The 16,957-nt window shown below is 63.9% G+C and overlaps 2 protein-coding genes across 4 annotated transcripts; one reads left to right on the forward strand and one right to left on the reverse strand.

Annotated features, from left to right (window-relative positions):
• The first annotated feature begins 60 nt into the window (after nt 1-60).
• Nucleotides 61-11,965, forward strand: HDAC6 (histone deacetylase 6). The gene is made up of 29 exons (XM_034071888.1): nt 61-224; nt 382-439; nt 655-765; nt 1,234-1,295; nt 1,377-1,458; nt 1,578-1,618; nt 1,777-1,828; nt 1,916-2,001; nt 2,454-2,545; nt 2,685-2,753; nt 2,834-2,931; nt 3,139-3,204; nt 3,327-3,386; nt 3,551-3,640; nt 4,025-4,128; nt 4,438-4,505; nt 4,873-4,922; nt 4,971-5,095; nt 5,471-5,599; nt 6,742-6,910; nt 7,566-7,699; nt 7,777-7,845; nt 8,692-8,881; nt 9,252-9,401; nt 9,727-9,898; nt 10,220-10,503; nt 10,588-10,737; nt 11,086-11,214; nt 11,599-11,965. Exons 1-29 carry the CDS (start codon nt 61-63, stop codon nt 11,662-11,664), a joined length of 3,120 nt encoding a protein of 1,039 aa, XP_033927779.1. The 3' UTR covers nt 11,665-11,965.
• A 31-nt stretch (nt 11,966-11,996) lies between these two features.
• WDR45 (WD repeat domain 45) lies at nt 11,997-16,812 on the reverse strand. Of its 3 annotated transcripts, XM_034071739.1 has the most exons (11): nt 16,675-16,812; nt 16,420-16,523; nt 16,037-16,111; nt 15,506-15,610; nt 14,896-14,992; nt 14,661-14,755; nt 14,234-14,313; nt 13,695-13,903; nt 12,955-13,056; nt 12,484-12,626; nt 11,997-12,143 (listed from the first exon to the last, which is right to left on the reverse strand). In XM_034071739.1, the coding sequence occupies exons 2-11, from the start codon at nt 16,466-16,468 to the stop codon at nt 12,034-12,036; spliced, it is 1,065 nt and encodes a 354-aa protein (XP_033927630.1). In that variant the 5' UTR covers nt 16,469-16,523; nt 16,675-16,812; the 3' UTR covers nt 11,997-12,033. The 3 variants fall into 3 exon arrangements, with proteins under 3 accessions (XP_033927630.1, XP_033927632.1, XP_033927631.1); XM_034071741.1 differs by lacking the exon at nt 12,484-12,626; XM_034071740.1 differs by lacking the exon at nt 16,420-16,523 and having other exon boundaries at nt 16,675-16,728.
• Nucleotides 16,813-16,957: the final 145 nt, after the last annotated feature.

The following is a 16,957-nucleotide window of genomic DNA, read 5'->3' on the forward strand; positions in this document are numbered from 1 at the left end:
CCCTCTGGCTCCTATAATAGCGGGTTCCAAGATGGCGGCCTCCATCGAGGCGCGCCCAACATGGCGGCCTCCATAGGGCGCACCCATTCCGGCGGCGCACGCCTCGCGTCACGTGCTGCCGCGCAGCCAATCGCTGCGCCCTCCCCTTCCCTCAGCCTCGCTCCCGCTTCGGCGCCCTCCCTTCTGACGTCAGCAGCGTGCGCCCGGCTCCTGAGGGGCTGCAGGTGAGCGCGGCCGCTCCCGTTCGTCCCCGGTCCCGTTCCGGGCCCCAACCCCCCCCCCCCAACCCCCCCCGTTCCCCCCTCCGGTTCCCCCCCCGCCTCCCGTTCCCCCCCCCCCCCCGTTCCCGGTCTCTCCTGACCCCGTTGCCCCCCCCCCCAGGCCCCCTCCGGTGCCGCTCCCACCCGCGGCGCTCGATCCCCCCCCCCCGGCTGCTATGGTGAGAAGGGGCGGGGCTAAAGGGGGAGGTGGGCGGGGCTTGTGTGGGTGGGCGGGGGGACGGGAGGGGTTACATCGTTGTGGGCGGGGCTATAGGATAAGGGGCGTGGTTTGATCGGGTGGGCGGGGGTTAAGGGGAGGTGGGCGGGGTTTAACGGAGGTGGGCGGGGTTTAACGGAAGTGGGCGTGGTTTCTGTCTCACGTCGCCCCGCCCAGGGCCGCGCGGGCCGCCGAGCCCCGCCCCCGAGGGGGGGGCTGCCCGAAGCCAAGCGCCGCGGCCGGGCCCGGAGCCGGAGGGAGGGGCTGGAGGCGGAGCTACAACGGCTGGTGGGCGGGGCCTGAGGAAGTGGGCGGGGCCTACCGGAATGGGCGGGGCCATGTGGTGTGGGCTGGGTCTAGGGGAGGGCCAAGGGGAGTGGGCGGGGCTGTGGCTGGAGGGCGGGGTATAGGGATGGGGCGGGGCTAGTGTAAGGGGGCGGGGCTTGGGTTAACCCTATAGGTGGGTCCATTGGAAGGGGGGGCACCCCAAAACCTCGGTCCTTTGTGGGGTTGGTGGGGGGTCCTTTGGGTGGGGGCACCCCAACAGCTGGGTCCATAGAGGGGTACCCCAATAACTGCATCCATTGGGATATGGGGGGGTTGGGATATCAGTGTCTATAGGGACTGGTGGGGGGGTCACCCCAATACTTGGTCCATTGGGATATGATGGGGGGGCACCCCAATACCAGGGTCCTTTTGGGGGGTGTGGGGGGGTTGGAGACCCCATAGCTCTTAATGGGGACTCCCCAATACCAGGACCTAGGTCCCGAAGCTGCCGCCCCTACTGGGACAGGGCTGGTCTATGAGGATGCTCACAGGTACCCCCAACCCCTGCCCCCCCCCATGGATGTTGGGGACCCCCCCTTGGATATTGGGGTCCCATTCACCCCCCCCCGCAGGCAGGGGGAGCCGGAGCCGCTGGCAAAGGCTTGGGCAGCACTGGAGGAGCTGGGGCTGGTGCAGCGCTGCCTGCGCGTGCAGGTGAGATTGGGGGACCCCCCCATTGGTGTTGGGGTCACCCCATTGATATTGGGGTTCCCCATTGATACTGGGGACCTCTCATTGATATGGGGGTCCCCCCCTGGCTCCTCTTCCCTCAGTGTCGCCCGGCCACCGATGAGGAGCTGCTGCTGCTGCACAGGTTGGGGGGTCCCTACGGGGGTTTTGGGGGGGTCTCTATGGGGGTTTGAGGGGTCCCTGTGGGGGTTTTGTGAGGGTTCCTATGGGGTTTTGGGGGGGTCTCTATGGGGGTTTCCTATGGGGGTTTGGGGTCCCTGAGGGCAGTTTCGGGGTCCCCAGCCCCCCATTGCAGGAGCAGCCGGAGCAGCAGCCCCCACCTGCCCCCCCCCAGGTGAGTGCTCCTATGGGGTCCCTATGGGGGGTTTGGGGTCCCTACGGGTGCATTGGGGTCCCCACGGATGCTTTGGGGTCCCCTCAGGGCCTCTCCTTGGCGCTGGGGTCACTGCTGGAGCTGCAGCAGAAGGTGCTGAGCGGGACCCTGCGCAATGGACTCGTGCTGGTGCGGTACGGACCCCATAGAGACCTATAGAGACCCCATAGAAGTCCTATAGAGCTCTTATAGAGATTCTACAGGTCCCATATAAGAACGTTATGGGTACCACACAAAAACCCTATGCAGACACCATATGAACTCTATAGGCATTTTATAGAGGTGCTACAGAGCCCCTATAGAGCCCTCCAACTCCTATGGGCCCCCCATACCCTATGGAACCTTATAGGCACATATGGACACCCCATATATGTGCTTAGACTCTCCTGACCCCTTAGACCCACCCCAGCCCCTGTGGGCCCCCCCACATCCCAATAGACTCCTTGCACCCCCTATAGCCCCCCCATAGGGAATGCTGTAGTAGCCATGGGGTGCTATAGAAGATGCTATAGGGCTGCCCTGTGGTGCTGTAGGGCTGCCCTATGGTGCTGTAGGGCTGCTATAGGGCAGCCCTATGGTGCTATAGGGCCCATGCTGTCCCCACAGCCCCCCCCAGCACTCAGGCTTCAGCCCCATCAGTGCCGCAGCTCGAGCAGCCCAGAGACATGGCCTGGAGCGGTGAGGGGGGTATGGGGGGTATGGGGGCTATAGAGGTTATGGGGGGTATGGGGGCTATAGGGGTTCTATAGGGGTGGTATATGGGTGCTATGGGGGTGCTCTGTGGGTGCTGTGCCCCCAATCTCCTGCCTCCCCTCAGGATCCTCGTTGTGGATTGGAGCCCCCAGTCCGGCCGTGCCCCCCCCAGCCTCGGCCAGGAGAGCCCCGGGTGAGCACTGGGAGGAACTGGGATACACTGGGATGCACTGGGACCCATTGGGATCCATTGGGATGCTCCATTCCCTGCAGGCTCCTCTATTTCGGGATGCACCAGGGCAGGGACCCCCCCCCCCGGCTCCAGCTCCGGCCCCAGCGAAGGCTTCACCGTGGAGCTGCAATGGGACGAGGTTGGATGTGGGGCTATGGGGCATGTGGGGGCTATGGGGGGTATAGGAGCTATGGGGGGTATGAGGCCTATGGGGTCTATAGGGAGTGTGGGATCTACAGGGGACTATGGGGGGGCTCTGGGCTGGGGGTTCCAGGCAGTGTCCTGGGTGTTCTATGGGTCGCTATGGGGTCCATAGGGTCCCTATAGGCTCTGCTGTGCCCTATAGCCTGGCGCGATGGACGGGGACTACGCAGCCGCCTTCTTCCACCTCCTGCTGCCCATTGCCTTTGAGGTCAGGGGGGCCTATGGTGCTCTATGGGGCCCTATGGGTGCTCTATGGGGTTTTATGGGGCTCTATGGGGCCCTATGGGGCTCTATGGGGCTCGATGGGCCCCATAGCCTCTGTCTCTGCAGTTCCAGCCCCAGCTCGTGCTGGTGGCCGCCAGCTTCGACATCGCCAGCGAGGACCCCAAGGTACCTACAGGGGTCAATGGGACCCTATGGGGGGGACATCCCAACACCCCCCCCCTTTGGTGGGGTTGGGGGTGCTTGGGTGCTATGGAGCTCTACAGGCACTATAGGGTTCTATAGGTGCTATAGGACTCTATAGGGTTCTATAGGGGTCTTGTCCCCCCCAGGGCTCCGGGGGGGTCTCCCCCCATGGATTCGCTCTCATGACCCATTTGCTGTCAGCGCTGGCAGGGGGGCGGCTGGTGCTGGCCCTCGAGGTGAGGGGATGGGGACTATGGGGGTATGGGAGCTATAGGGCTATGGGGGCTATGGGGGGCTATGGGGGCTACAGGGGTATGGGGTCTGTGGGGGACATTGGGGTTATGGGCTATAGGGGGGTATGGGGGCTATAGGGGTATGGGAGCTATAGGGGGGCTATGTTGGCTATAGGGGACATTGGGGTTATGGGGCTATGGGGGTGCAGGTGCCATGGGTGGCTCTCTATGGGCTCTAGGAGGGCTATAGGGGGGCTATGGGGGGTGAATGGGGGGTGTGGGTGGGGGGGGGGGTTGTGATGCTCTCAGGGCTCCCCCTCCCATGGGGGGGGGAGGGGAGTTCCCTATGGATCCTACAGGAGCCCCTGACCCCCCCTCCTGTGGCAGGGGGGGGCGGAGCCTGCGGCGCTGGGGGCGGGGCTTGGCTCCATCCTGGGGGCTCTGCTGGGGGAGCCTGGGGAGCCCCCCCCCGCAATGGTACCGTCCGCAAGGTGAGCACGGGGGGGGGGGAGTATAAGGGGGGTACAGGGGGAGTATGGGGGGGTAGGGGTGTATAGGTGGGTATGGGGGGGTATTAGGGGGGTGTATGTGGGTATGGGGGGGTATAGGGGGGTATAGTGGGATATAGGGGTTCTAGTGGGGTTAAGGGGGGCTACAGGTGGGTATAGGTGGATATAGAGTGGGTTTACGGGGGGTATAGGGGGTACTGGGGGGTATAGGGGGATATAGGGGGGTATAAGGGGGTGTAGGGGGGTATAGGGGGCACTTTGAGGCCCTCCCATCACCCCCTCCCCCCCCAGTGGCCTGGCCTCCATTGCCCGAGCCCTGTCCCTGCACCGCAAGCACTGGAGGTACCTGAGCTGCGCCGGTGAGTGTGGGGGGACCCCAAATCGAGAGGAGGCTTCGGGGGGTGCGCTAGGCCCGGTTGCTAAGGGAGGGGCAGAGCGGTTGCTAGGGAGCCATCTTGGTTGTTAATGCGCCATCTTTGTTGCTAGGGCGCCATCTTTGTTGCTAGGGAGCCATCTTGGTTGCTAGGGCGCCGTCTTGGTTGCTAGGGCGCCATCTTGGTTACCATGCAGGGCGCTGCCATCTTGGTTGCTAGGGCGCCATCTTGGTTACCATGCAGGGCGCTGCCATCTTGGTTGCCATGGCGCCATCTTGGTTGCCATGCAGGGTGCCGCCATCTTGGCTCCCCTCAGGGGTCAGGATTGGGCCCTGAGGCTGCTCCATTGCAGAGCCCGAGGAGGAGGAGGAGGAAGAGGAAGAGGAAGAGGAGGGGGAGGAGCAGGAGGAGCAGGAGGAGGAGGAGGAGGAGGAGGAGGGTGGGGGGGGGGATGGGGATGAAGGCGCCGGAGCCCCCCCCCCACCGGAGCAGCTGCAGCCATGGCCCCGGCCTGCAGCCCGCACAGCTCTGCTCTATGATGAGAGGATGGAGGAGCACCACAACCCCTGGGACAGGTCAGACATGGGGGGCTGGCACCTGTGGGGTCCTATGGGTTCCTATGGGGTTAATGGCACCCATGGGTTCCCAATGGCTCCGTATGGGGTTAATGGCACCCATGGGTTCCCAATGGCTCCGTATGGGGTTAATGGCACCCATGGGTTCCCAATGGGTCTCTATGGGGGCTGTGGCACCCATGGGTTCCCAATGGCTCCGTATGGGGTTAATGGCACCCATGGGTTCCCAATGGGTCCCTATGGGGTCCATGTCCCCCATGGGTTCCCTATAGCTCCCTATGGTGTCAGTGGCACCCATGGGTCCCTATGGAGTTAATGTCCCCCATGGGTTCCCTATGGGTCCTCATGGTGTCCCCATGTTGTCTCTGCCTGCAGCCAGCACCCTGAGGCCCCCCAGCGGGGCCGGCGCATCCTGGAGCGGGTGCAGGAGCTGGGGCTGGCTCAGCGCTGCCTGCGCCTGCCTGCGAGGGCAGCGACCCGGGCACAGCTGCAGGCCTGCCACAGGTCAGGGGGGATGGGGTCACACTGGGGGGCAATGGGTCACACTGGGGTCACACTGGGGGGCAATGGGGCTGTGTTGGGAGCCATTGGAGTGCAATGGGGTCACAGTGGGATGTGGTGGGGTCACATGGGGGTCACTGGGATCATAGGTTCACATTGGAGTCAGACGGGGGTCAAGGGGTCACACGGGAATCACATGGGGGTCAAGGGGTCACACGGGTCACAGAGGTCATGGGTTCACACTGGGGGTCACTGGGGTCTTGGGGTCACACTGGGGGTCACTGGGTCACACTGGTTCACACTGGTTCACACTGGTTCACACTGGTGTCACACTGGTTCACACTGGTGTCACACTGGTGTCACACTGGTTCACACTGGTGTCACACTGGTTCACACTGGTGTCACACTGGTTCACACTGGGGTCACACTGGGGTCACAGGGTCACCCTGTCCCACAGGCGCTCTCTGGTGTCACACTGAGGTCACACTGGGGTCACAGGGTCACACTGGTGTCACACTGAGGTCACACTGGTGTCACACTGGTGTCACACTGGGGTCACCCTGTCCCCAGGTGCTCTCTGGTGTCCCTGCTGTCCCGCTCGGCTCTGCTGTCACACTGGGGTCACACTGGTGTCACACTGGGGTCACACAGGGTCACACTGGGGTCACACTAGTTCACCCTGTCCCACAGGAGCTCTCTGGTGTCCCTCCTGTCCCGCTCGGCTCTGCTGTCACACTGGTTCACACTGGTTCACACTGGGGTCACCCTGTCCCACAGGAGCTCTCTGGTGTCCCTCCTGTCCCGCTCGGCTCTGCTGTCCCCTCGGGATCTCTCTGGTGTCCCTGCTGTCACACTGGTGTCCCACTGGTGTCACACTGGTTCACACTGGTGTCACACTGGTGTCACACTGGGGTCACAGGGTCACACTGGGGTCACAGGGTCACACTGTCCCTACAGGCGCTCCCTGGTGTCCCTGCTGTCCCGCTCGGCTCTGCTGTCACACTGGGGTCACACTGGGGTCACACTGGGGTCACAGGGTCACACTGTCCCTACAGGCGCTCTCTGGTGTCACACTGAGGTCACACTGGTTCACACTGGTTCATACTGGTTCATACTGGTTCTCACTGGTGTCCCGCTGTCCGCAGGCGCTCTCTGGTGTCCCTGCTGTCCCGCTCGGCTCTGCTGTCCCCTCGGCAGCTCCGTTCTCTCTCCTGTCGCTTTGACTCCATCTACCTGAGCTCAGGATCCTTCACATGTGCTCGGCTGGCGGCTGGGACAGCGTGTGCGGCTGTGGGGGCCGTGCTCAGCGGGCAGGTCAGGGGGCGGGGCTACAGCAGGGGGCGGGGCTCAGGGGGCGGGGCTACCGGAGGGGGCGGAGCTTTGAGGGGGGCCGTGCTCAGCGGGCAGGTCAGGGGGCGGGGCTACCGCAGGGGGCGGGGCTCAGCGGGCAGGTCAGGGGCGGGGCTACCTGAGGGGGCGGGGCTTGAAGGGGGCGGGGCTTGACGGGGGCCGTGCTCAGCGGGCAGGTCAGGGGGCGGGGCTACCGGAGGGGGCGGGGCTTGAGGGGGGCGGGGCATCGGGGGGGGCGGTGCCTCGGGGGGCGGGGCTCAGCGGGCAGGTCAGGGGCGGGGCTACCGGAGGGGGCGGGTCTTGAGGGGGGCGGTGCCTCGGGGGGCGGGGCTCAGCAGGGCGGTCCTGTGGCAGCTCTATGGGTTTCTATGGCTCTATTGGTCTCTATGGGGTCCCTGTTTCTCTTTGCGGGTCTCTGTGGAGTCTCTGCGGTTTCTATAGGCCTCTGTGGGTCTCTGTGGGGTCTCTATGTGTCCCTATGTGTCTCTATGGGTCTCTATGTGTCCCTATGTGTCCCTATGTGTCTCTATGGGTCTCTATGTGTCCCTATGTGTCTCTATGGGTCCCTATGTGTCTCTCTGGGTCTCTATGTGTCTCTATGTGTCTCTATGTGCCCCAGGTCCGCAATGCTCTGGCTGTCGTGCGCCCCCCCGGTCACCATGCAGGACGCGGCTCCGCTGGCGGCTTCTGCCTCTTTAACAACGTGGCCGTGGCCACGAGACACGCACAGCGCCTGGCGGGGGAGGGGCTGAGGTAAGGGGGTGGTGGGGAGGGAGGGGGGGGATGGGGAGGACCCCTCCCCCCTCATTGCTCCCCTCCCCCCCCCCCAGGGTGCTCATCGTGGACTGGGATGTTCACCATGGCAACGGCACCCAGGAGATCTTCGAGGAGGACCCGAGGTAAGGGGGGGGCGGGGGGGGGTGGGGGTGGGTGTTACGGGGGGGGGTCAGTGGGGGTTCCATGGGTGCTATGGGGAGGGGTGGGGGCTTCCATGGGTGCTATAGGGAGGGGTCAGGGGGGTTCCATGGGTGCTATAGGGAGGGGTCAGGGGGGCTCCATGGGTGCTATAGGGAGGGGTCGGGGGGGTTCCATGGGTGCTATAGGGAGGGGTCGGGGGGGCTCCATGGGTGCTATAGGGAGGGGTCGGGGGGGGTCCACAGGTGCTATGGGGGATGCTGGGGTGATCCCACATCTCCTGTGGGGCTGCTCCACATCCCCATGTCCCTTCCCCACCCCACGGCTTAGCCCGGCCCCCCCATAGCTCAGCCCCGTCCACCTTCATTTAAGCTCCGCCCCCTCTATTAAGCACTGTCCCCTTCAGCCCCGCCCCCCTAAGCTAAGCCCCACCCCCTCAGCCAATCCCAGCCCCCCCATAGCCCCACCCCCTGAACTAATCCCCACCCCTCCGCTAAGCCCCGCCCCCTGACCGAAGCCCCGCCCCCTGACCGAAGCCCATCCCCCTGACCCAAGCCCCGCCCCTGAACCAAGCCCCGCCCTAATGGCTCAGCCCCGCCCCCTGACTCAAGCCCCGCCCCTGACACAAGCCCCGCCCCCTGACTCAAGCCCCGCCCCCTGACCCAAGCCCCGCCCCCATGGCTCAGCCCCGCCCCCTGACCCAAGCCCCGCTCCCTGACCCAAGCCCCGCCCCTGACCCAAGCCCCGCCCCTGACCCAAGCCCCGCCCCTGACCCAAGCCCCGCCCCCTGACTCAAGCCCCGCCCCCTGACCCAAGCCCCGCCCCCGCAGCGTGCTGTACATCTCCCTGCACCGCCACGACGGTTCCTTCTTCCCGGGGGGGTCGGGGGGGTCCCCGCGGCGGAGGGGGAGGGGCCTCGGCCTCGGTTTCACCCTGAACGTGGGCTGGGGGGGGCCCCGTGCGGGGGACCCCGAGTACGTCCTGGCCATGACCCGGCTCGTGCTGCCTGTGGCCTGCGAGGTAAGGGGGGGGGGGGCATGGGGGGGTGTGGGGGGGGTTATGGGGTAGTAATGGGGGGTCTATGGGGGGGTTATGGTCTGGCAATTGGGGGCTCATGGGGGTGCAATGGGGGTTATGGGATGGCAATGGGGGGGTTATGGGGGTGCAATGAGAGGGTTAGGGGAGGTTAGTGGGGGCTTACTGGGTGGCAATGGGGGGGTTATGGGGGTGCAATGAGAGGGTTGGGGAGGGGTCACTGGGGGGTTATTGGGTGGAAATGGGTGTGTTATGGGCTGGCAATGGGGGGGTTATGAGGGGGTTATGGGGGTGCAATGGGGGGGTTATGTTGTGTCAATGGGGGGGTTCAATACCCTGCCCCCCCCCCCCCCAGTTCTCGCCACACTTGGTGCTGGTCTCGGCCGGGTTCGATGCTGGGCGCGGGGACCCCCTCGGGGGCTGCCTCGTGTCCCCCCCGACCTTCGGCCTCATGACCCATCTGCTGGGGGGGCTGGCGGGGGGGCGGCTCGTGCTGGTCCTCGAGGTGAGCGGGGGGGGGGCAGGGAATTGGGGTCCCCATAAGGGGGGGTTGGGGGGGGCAGGGAATTGGGGTCCCATAAGGGGGTTTGGGGGGGGGCAGGGAATTGGGGTCCCCATAAGGGGGGGCTGGGGGGGGGGCTCGTGCTAATCCTCGAAGTAAGGGGGGGTGGCTAATATGGGGGGGGGTATTGAGGGCTTCTTATGGGGGGGTCCTGGGGGGATAAGGGGTTCAGGTGGGGGGGAGGGGTTGTCCAGGGGGGGTCGTGTGGGGGAAGGGGGGGCAGGGTTGTGCCCCTCCCCCCCTGAGGCTGTGCCCGGGGTGGGGGCAGGGCGGCTACAACCTGGGGGTGACGGCAGAGGGGGTGGGGCAGTGCCTGGGGGTGCTCCTGGGGGACCCCCCCCGCCTGCCCCCCCCCGGCCCCCCCCAACCCGCGGCCCTGCGGGACATGGAGCGGAGCCGGCGCCTGCAGCGGAGCTGGAGCAGTCTCAACCTGCCCCCGGGTGAGAGAGACCCCCCCATAGGGACCCCTATGGAGACCCCTATAGAGACCTCAGAGATACCTCCATACAGAGTCCTATAGAACTTCCCTATAGAGCTCCCCTATAGAAACCCCTATGGAGACCACCTATAGAGACCCCATAGAGCCCCTTCTATAGAGACCTCCTCTCGAGATCCCCTTTAGAGACCGCATAGAGCCCCCCTTATAGAGAGCCCTATAGGAACCTTTGGGACCCCCCCCATGGGATCCTCCCACCCCCCCCTTGTGTCCCCTCCCCCTTAGCCCACAACCAATCCCCTCCCCCCCCTCCTCCCATTTACAGCCCCCCCGGAGCCCCCCCCCTCGGCAGCAGAGGGCAGTGATGACGTCACACCCAGCGGCGATGACGTCACCCGCAGCGACAATGACATCACAGGCGGCGCCGGTGACGTCACCCGCCTCGGCGATGACGTCACGGCCACGCCTCTGGACGCCATCTTGCGCCTGGGGGAGCTGCACCTCGGGGACCCCCCGGGGGGGGCGGAGCCTCCTCCAGACCCCGCCCCCTTGGGGGGGGCGAGCGCGAGGTGCCCCTCCCCCCCCTGCCCGGAGGAGGAGCCCGAGGAGGTGTGTGGGGGAGGGGCGGGGATGGGGGGTGGGGGGGGGGTTGGGGTCAGGGTGACCCCCACGCTGTGTCCTCCCGCCCTGCAGGGGGCGCTGTTCGCCGTGACCCCCCTGCTGGACTGTCCCCACCTGAGCTCTGTGACCCCTCCCTCCGGGGCGGGGCTAGAGGGGGGGGACGCCCCCTGCAGGGCGTGCGGCAGCCGCAGGGAGAACTGGCTCTGCCTCAGCTGCCACCAGGTGAGAGGAGCTGAAACCACCCAAAATCACCCCAAAAACACCCCAAAACTGCCCCAAAACCACCCCAAAAACACCTCAAATCACCCCAAAAACACCTCAAATCACCCCAAAACTGCCCCAAATCACCCCAAAATTGGCCAAATCACCCCAAAAACACCTCAAATCACCCCAAAACTGCCCCAAAACCACCCCAAAAACACTTCAAATCACCCCAAAACTGCCCCAAATCACCCCAAAATTGGCCAAAATCACCCCAAAATCAACCAAAACCACCCCAGATCTCCCCCAAATCACCTCAAAACCCCCCAAATCATCCCAAAACCCCCACGAATCACCTCTGCCCCCCAGGTGCTCTGCGGCCGCTATGTGGGGGGGCACATGCTGGAGCATGGGGGGGCCGAGGGGCACCCCCTGGTCCTGAGCCTGCGCGACCTCTCTGCCTGGTGCTACCCCTGCGGGGGGTACGTCCATCACCCGGTGAGCGACCAATGGGGAACGGGGGGAGGATAGGGAGAACCAATGGGGAATGAGGGGGGAGCATTGGGGTGAACCAATGGGGAACAGGGGGAGAATAGGGAGAACCAATGGGAAATGGGGGTGATCATTGGGGTGAACCAATGCGGAACGAGGGGGGATCATTGGGGTGAACCAATGGGGAATGAGGGGGGATCATTGGGGTGAACCAATAGGGAACAGGGGGAGAATAGGGAGAACCAATGGGAAATGGGGGTGATCATTGGGGTGAACCAATGCGGAACGAGGGGGATCATTGGGGTGAACCAATGGGAAATGGGGGGTGTGTTTTGGGGTGAACCAATGGGGAAGGGTGTTTTGGGTTTCTCACCCCCTTTCCCCCCCCAGGTGCTGACCCCAGCCAAGACCCTCATTCACCGCCTCAAGTTCGGCTTTGACCCCCCCTCCAACTGACCCCCCCTCCCCCCCATCTCCGTGCCCCTCCCCCACTCTCTTAAAGGGCTACACACGTGCCAACCCCCCCCCATCACCAGCACCCCCCAACCCCCCACTCCCCCCCTCTTTGGGCCTTAGGCTGGGCCGGGCCTGGAGCCATGGGGGAGAAGGGGTAAATATGGGGGGGGACCCCCCAAACACCAGCCTTAAGGGGGGGTCCCAGGGGGGGACCCCAGTTTTTAAGCCCCACCCCCTTTTCAAGGCATTTTTAATCCAGTTCTTTGTAACGATGGAGAAATAAAACACACAGGAGAGTGCAGGGGGTGGAGTTTGGGGTCCCTGGGGGGGGGGGGGTGTTTTTGGGGTGTTTTGGGGGTATTTTCGGGCTCAGAAGTCGTCGTCATCACAGATGTCCAGGAAGACGTCGAAGGCTTCGCGGTTGCAGTTCCCGTCGGGGCTGAACACGTGCTTGTGGAAGGTTCCATCGGCACAAACAGCTGGGGGGGGGGATGGGTTAGGGTTTCATTTGCTTCTCCCCTCATTTTTGGGGTGTTCTCCCCCCTCCATTTCTTCCCCTCCCCCCTTCCCCATTGCCCCATTTTCGGACCGCCCCTTCCCCCTTCCCCCCTCATTTCAGGCCCCCCCCACCCCATTTTCAGGTCCTGACTCCCCCCATTCGCAATGGGAGAGGTAGGAGGGGGCGTGGCCAGCAGGGGGGCGGGGCTGTGCCTGGAGGGGGCGGAGTCACAAACGGGCGGAGATCCCGACGCCAGTAGTGGGCGGAGCTTAAAGGGCGCAGTGGGCGGGGTCAGACCAAAGGGGCGGGGCCTCACTCACCCACGACGGAGCTCGGGCTCCGCCCCCCCCGCCCGAAGGCGCAGACAGCAGCAGCCTCAGCCGGCAGCAAGAACGTGGCCAACGACCATTGGGACTCCACGTAGGGACCCAGAACCGGCCCCACCTTCCCCACACGAGCCAGGCTGGGGGGGCAGAGAGAGGGGGATGGGGGGACCCCAAAACCTCCCCCAAATCCTCACTTTCTGATCACTTTTGGGGTGCTCCCCCCCCCCCCGTTTTGCATTTTTACCATTCTCACCCCATTTAAAGGGTTCCCCCCATGATTTTTAATTCTCCCCCCATTTTGGGTTCATTTCCCTAATTTTTACCTAATTCCTCCCCCATTTTGGGCTCATTCTCCTCATTTTCACCATTCCCCCCAATTTTGGGCTCATTCCACCCATTTTCACCATTCCCACCCCATTTCAAGGCTTCCACCCCCCATTTCTGGCTCATCCCCCCCCCGCTCACGCCGAGCGCCGGTTGAGCCGCGTGTCCCGCAGGGCAAACACGTGCCCGGTGCCTTTGTCACTGACGGCACAGAGGAAGGAGGAGTCCGGGCTGAAGGCGAGGCTGGGATGGTGAGGCCGGGGTCAGCACACGGCCCCCATTGACCCCATTACCCCTATTGTTCCCCATTAAATCCCATTACCCTCCATTACACCCCATTGCATCCCATTACCCCATTCCCTCCATTACCCCATTACATACCATTACCCCCATTCACTCATCACCCCCATTCCCCCCATTGCTTCCATTACCCCCATTCCCCATATTACCCCATTTCCCCATCACCCCCATTACATTACCCCCATTACCCCCATTCCCCTCCATTACCCCCTTCCCATTACCCCCATTACCCCATTACCCACCATTACCCCCATTCCCCTCCATTACCCCATTCCCATTACCCCCATTACCCCATTACCCACCATGACCCCCATTCCCCTCCATTACCCCCTTCCCATTACCCCCATTACCCCATTACCCACCATGACCCCCATTCCCCTCCATTACCCCCTTCCCATTACCCCCATTACCCCATTACCCACCATGACCCCCATTCCCCTCCATTACCCCCTTCCCATTACCCCCATTACCCCATTACCCACCATGACCCCCATTCCCCTCCATTACCCCCTTCCCATTACCCCCATTACCCCATTCCCCCCATTCCCATTCCCATTCCCACCCCCCCATCCCCCCCCCACCAGTGCACGCAGGCAGGGTCACTGCCCCTCCTGAGCTCCAGGAGCCTGGCCCTGCTCTGGCTGCAGAACACCCGGATCAGGGTCCCCCGACGTGAGGCTGAGGCCACCAGAGCCCCCGAGGGGCTCAGGGCCACACACGCGACCTCACTCTGGTGAGCACCAATCAGAGCCGGCGCCCGCGACGTCCCGGGCCGGGCCACGCCCAGGTCCTGGGGGGGGCAGCGGTGACCCCCATTGAGGGTTTGGGACCTCCCAACCCCCCCATTGATGCTTTGGTACCTCCCAACCCCCCCATTGATGCTTTGGGACCTCCCAACCCCCCCCATTGAGGCTTTGGTACCTCCCATCTCCCCCCATTGAGGCTTTGGTATCTCCCAGCCCCCCATTGAGGCAAACTTTGGTACCTCCCACGCCCCCCCATTGATGCTATGGAAACTCCCAGCCCCCCCATTGCCCACAGCCCCTTGGGCTCCACCACCCCCATTCCTTGCAGGGGGGGGGGTCACAACGAGGAGCCCCCAGTGCCCCCCCCCACTCACCACCAGTTGGAGGCTCCCACATTTGTGGCCAGGGAACACCAGGAGGGCCTTGTCCGGACTGGGGCAGAGGTCACAGAGCCCTGGGGGGTGGGGTGAGAAACGGAGCCCCCAACGCCCCCATTGCACCCCCATAACCCCCCCATTGAACCCCCATAACCCCCCCATTGAACCCCCATAACCCCCCCATTGCACCCCCATAACCCCCCCATTGCACCCCCATAACCTTCCCATTGCACCCCCATAACCCCCCCATTGAACCCCCATAACCCCCCCATTGCACCCCCATAACCCCCCCATTGCACCCCCATAACCCCCCCATTGCACCCCCATAACCCTCCCATTGCAACACATAACCCCCCCTAACCCCCCCACTGCACCCCATTGTCCCCCCACTGAACCCCCATAACCCCCCCTCACCCCCCCTCACCTTTGGGGTTGTCGCGGGTCTCGAACTCAAAGAGCTTTGTGGGGTTGTGGGGGAAGGAGAAGACGTAGACACGGGTTTGAAGCACCACAACCAACCTGGGGGGGTATGGGGGGGTTATGGGGTGTAATGGGGGTTATGGGGGATGCAATGGGGGTTATGGGGGATGCAATGGGGGGCTTATGGGGGGCAATGGGGGTCTGGGGGGGGGCAATGGGGGTTATGGGGATGCTCTCACTTGTCCGGCCGCATCCTGACCCCCAGCACAGGCTTGGGGAAGGTGAACTCCAGCACCAGTTTGTCCTTCCCTTCCCTGGCGTCGTCCCAGATCAGCACTGGGGGGGGGGGGGGGGTCCCCATTATTGACCCCCCCACCTCTTACATTGGGGTCCCCATTATTGACCCCCCCCACCTCTTACATTGGGGTCCCCGTTATTGACCCCCCCACCTCTTACATTGGGGTCCCCGTTATTGACCCCCCCACCTCTTACATTGGGGTCCCCATTATTGACCCCCACACCTCTTACATTGGGGTCCCCGTTATTGACCCCCCCACCTCTTACATTGGGGTCCCCGTTATTGACCCCCCCACCTCTTACATTGGGGTCCCCATTATTGACCCCCCCACCTCTTACATTGGGGTCCCCATTATTGACCCCTCCACCACTTACATTGGGGTCCCCGTTATTGACCCCCCCACCTCTTACATTGGGGTCCCCATTATTGACCCCCCCCACCTCTTACATTGGGGTCCCCGTTATTGACCCCCCCACCTCTTACATTGGGGTCCCCGTTATTGACCCCCCCACCTCTTACATTGGGGTCCCCCCCCCTGGTTTGGGGCTCACCAGAGGCCTCGGGGAGCTTGGGGCTGCTGCCCCCCCCCACCAGCGCCACCAGGTTCGAGCGGTTCAGCATCTCCACCAGCGCCACACTCCCGACCTGCTCTGCGTCTGGGGGGGGCAATGGGGGGGGGATGGGAGGTGAATGGGGGGGCAATAGGGAAGCCATGGGGGGGACACAATGGGGGACACAATGTGGGGTTCAGGGACAGACACAACGCAGGGGGGTCCCCAAGAGCTTCAGGAGCCCCCCCCCCATTGCTGCATGGGGGAGGTTAAGGGGGGGGATGCTCATTGGCCCCCCCCACTTGTATCGGCCCCCCCCCAACTTCTATACAGGGTAAGGACCCCCATAGAAACCCCAAACACCCCCCCAAAGACCCCAAATACCCCCCAGCCCCCCCCTTTCAAGCCAATGGCATGACCCCAAACCCCTCCCCACTCCCCCCACCCCCTTCTATAGACCCCAAGGACCCCAATCCCCGCCCCACAGGACCCCCATAAAGGGGGGGGGACACCCCCGGGACCCCCCCTCACCCAAATGCCCCTTCTCCATGAGGGGCTCCACGTTGAAGATCCGGACCCCGGTGTCCATGGCAACGCAGAAACAGCCTGGAAGGGGGGGAGGGGGGTTGGGGGGAGAAAGGGGGTATTTGGGGTCTCTAAAGGGGGTATTTGGGGTCTCTAAAGGGGGTATTTGGGGTCCTAAGGGGATATTTGGGGTCCCCAAGGGGGTATATGGGGTCTTTAAAGGGGTATTTGGGGTTTTTAAGGGAATATTTGGGGTCCTAAGGGGGTATTTGGGGTCTCCTAGAGGGTATATGGGGTCTTTAAGGGGGTATTTGGGGTCCCTAAGGGGGTATTTGGGGTCCCTAAGGGGGTATTTGGGGTCCCCAAGGGGGTATTTGCCCCCCCCTCACTCTGGTCCTGGTTGAACCGGATGCTGTTCACCCCCCGGGCCTGCGCCATGGCCGCGGCGGGGGGGGGGGGGGGTCCGGGGCCGGGACAGCCGGTACCGGAGCTGCTGTGGGGGGAGGGGAAAGAGGGGGTTAAAGAGGGGTTAAATGGGGGTTAAATGGGGGTTAAAGAGGGGTTAAATGGGGGTTAAATGGGGGTTAAATGGGGGTTAAATGGGGGTTAAAGGGGCCCCAAACCCCCCCCCGATCCCCCCGTACCAGCGTCAGCTCCGCCGAACCATCGAGGCTCCTCAGCGGCGCCGGGCTAGAGCGGCCTTCCGGTCACGTGGGATAGCCCCGCCCCTTCCCAAGCGAAAGCAAGATGCTGATTGGTAGGGGGTTGCTTAGCAACGCGCCATGTTGGTTGTGGGCAGCAGGGGGACCCAATGGCGGCACCGTGCGCCACGCCGCCATATTGGAAGCTAGCAAGGGGGCAACCATGTTTGATCCTGGCACCGTGGGGACCCTCTCCCCTCTCCCCCCCCCCCCAACCCCCCAGCAA

The sequence above is a fragment of the Melopsittacus undulatus genome, chromosome 22, assembly GCF_012275295.1.
Source record: "Melopsittacus undulatus isolate bMelUnd1 chromosome 22, bMelUnd1.mat.Z, whole genome shotgun sequence".
Taxonomy (NCBI): domain Eukaryota; kingdom Metazoa; phylum Chordata; class Aves; order Psittaciformes; family Psittaculidae; genus Melopsittacus; species Melopsittacus undulatus.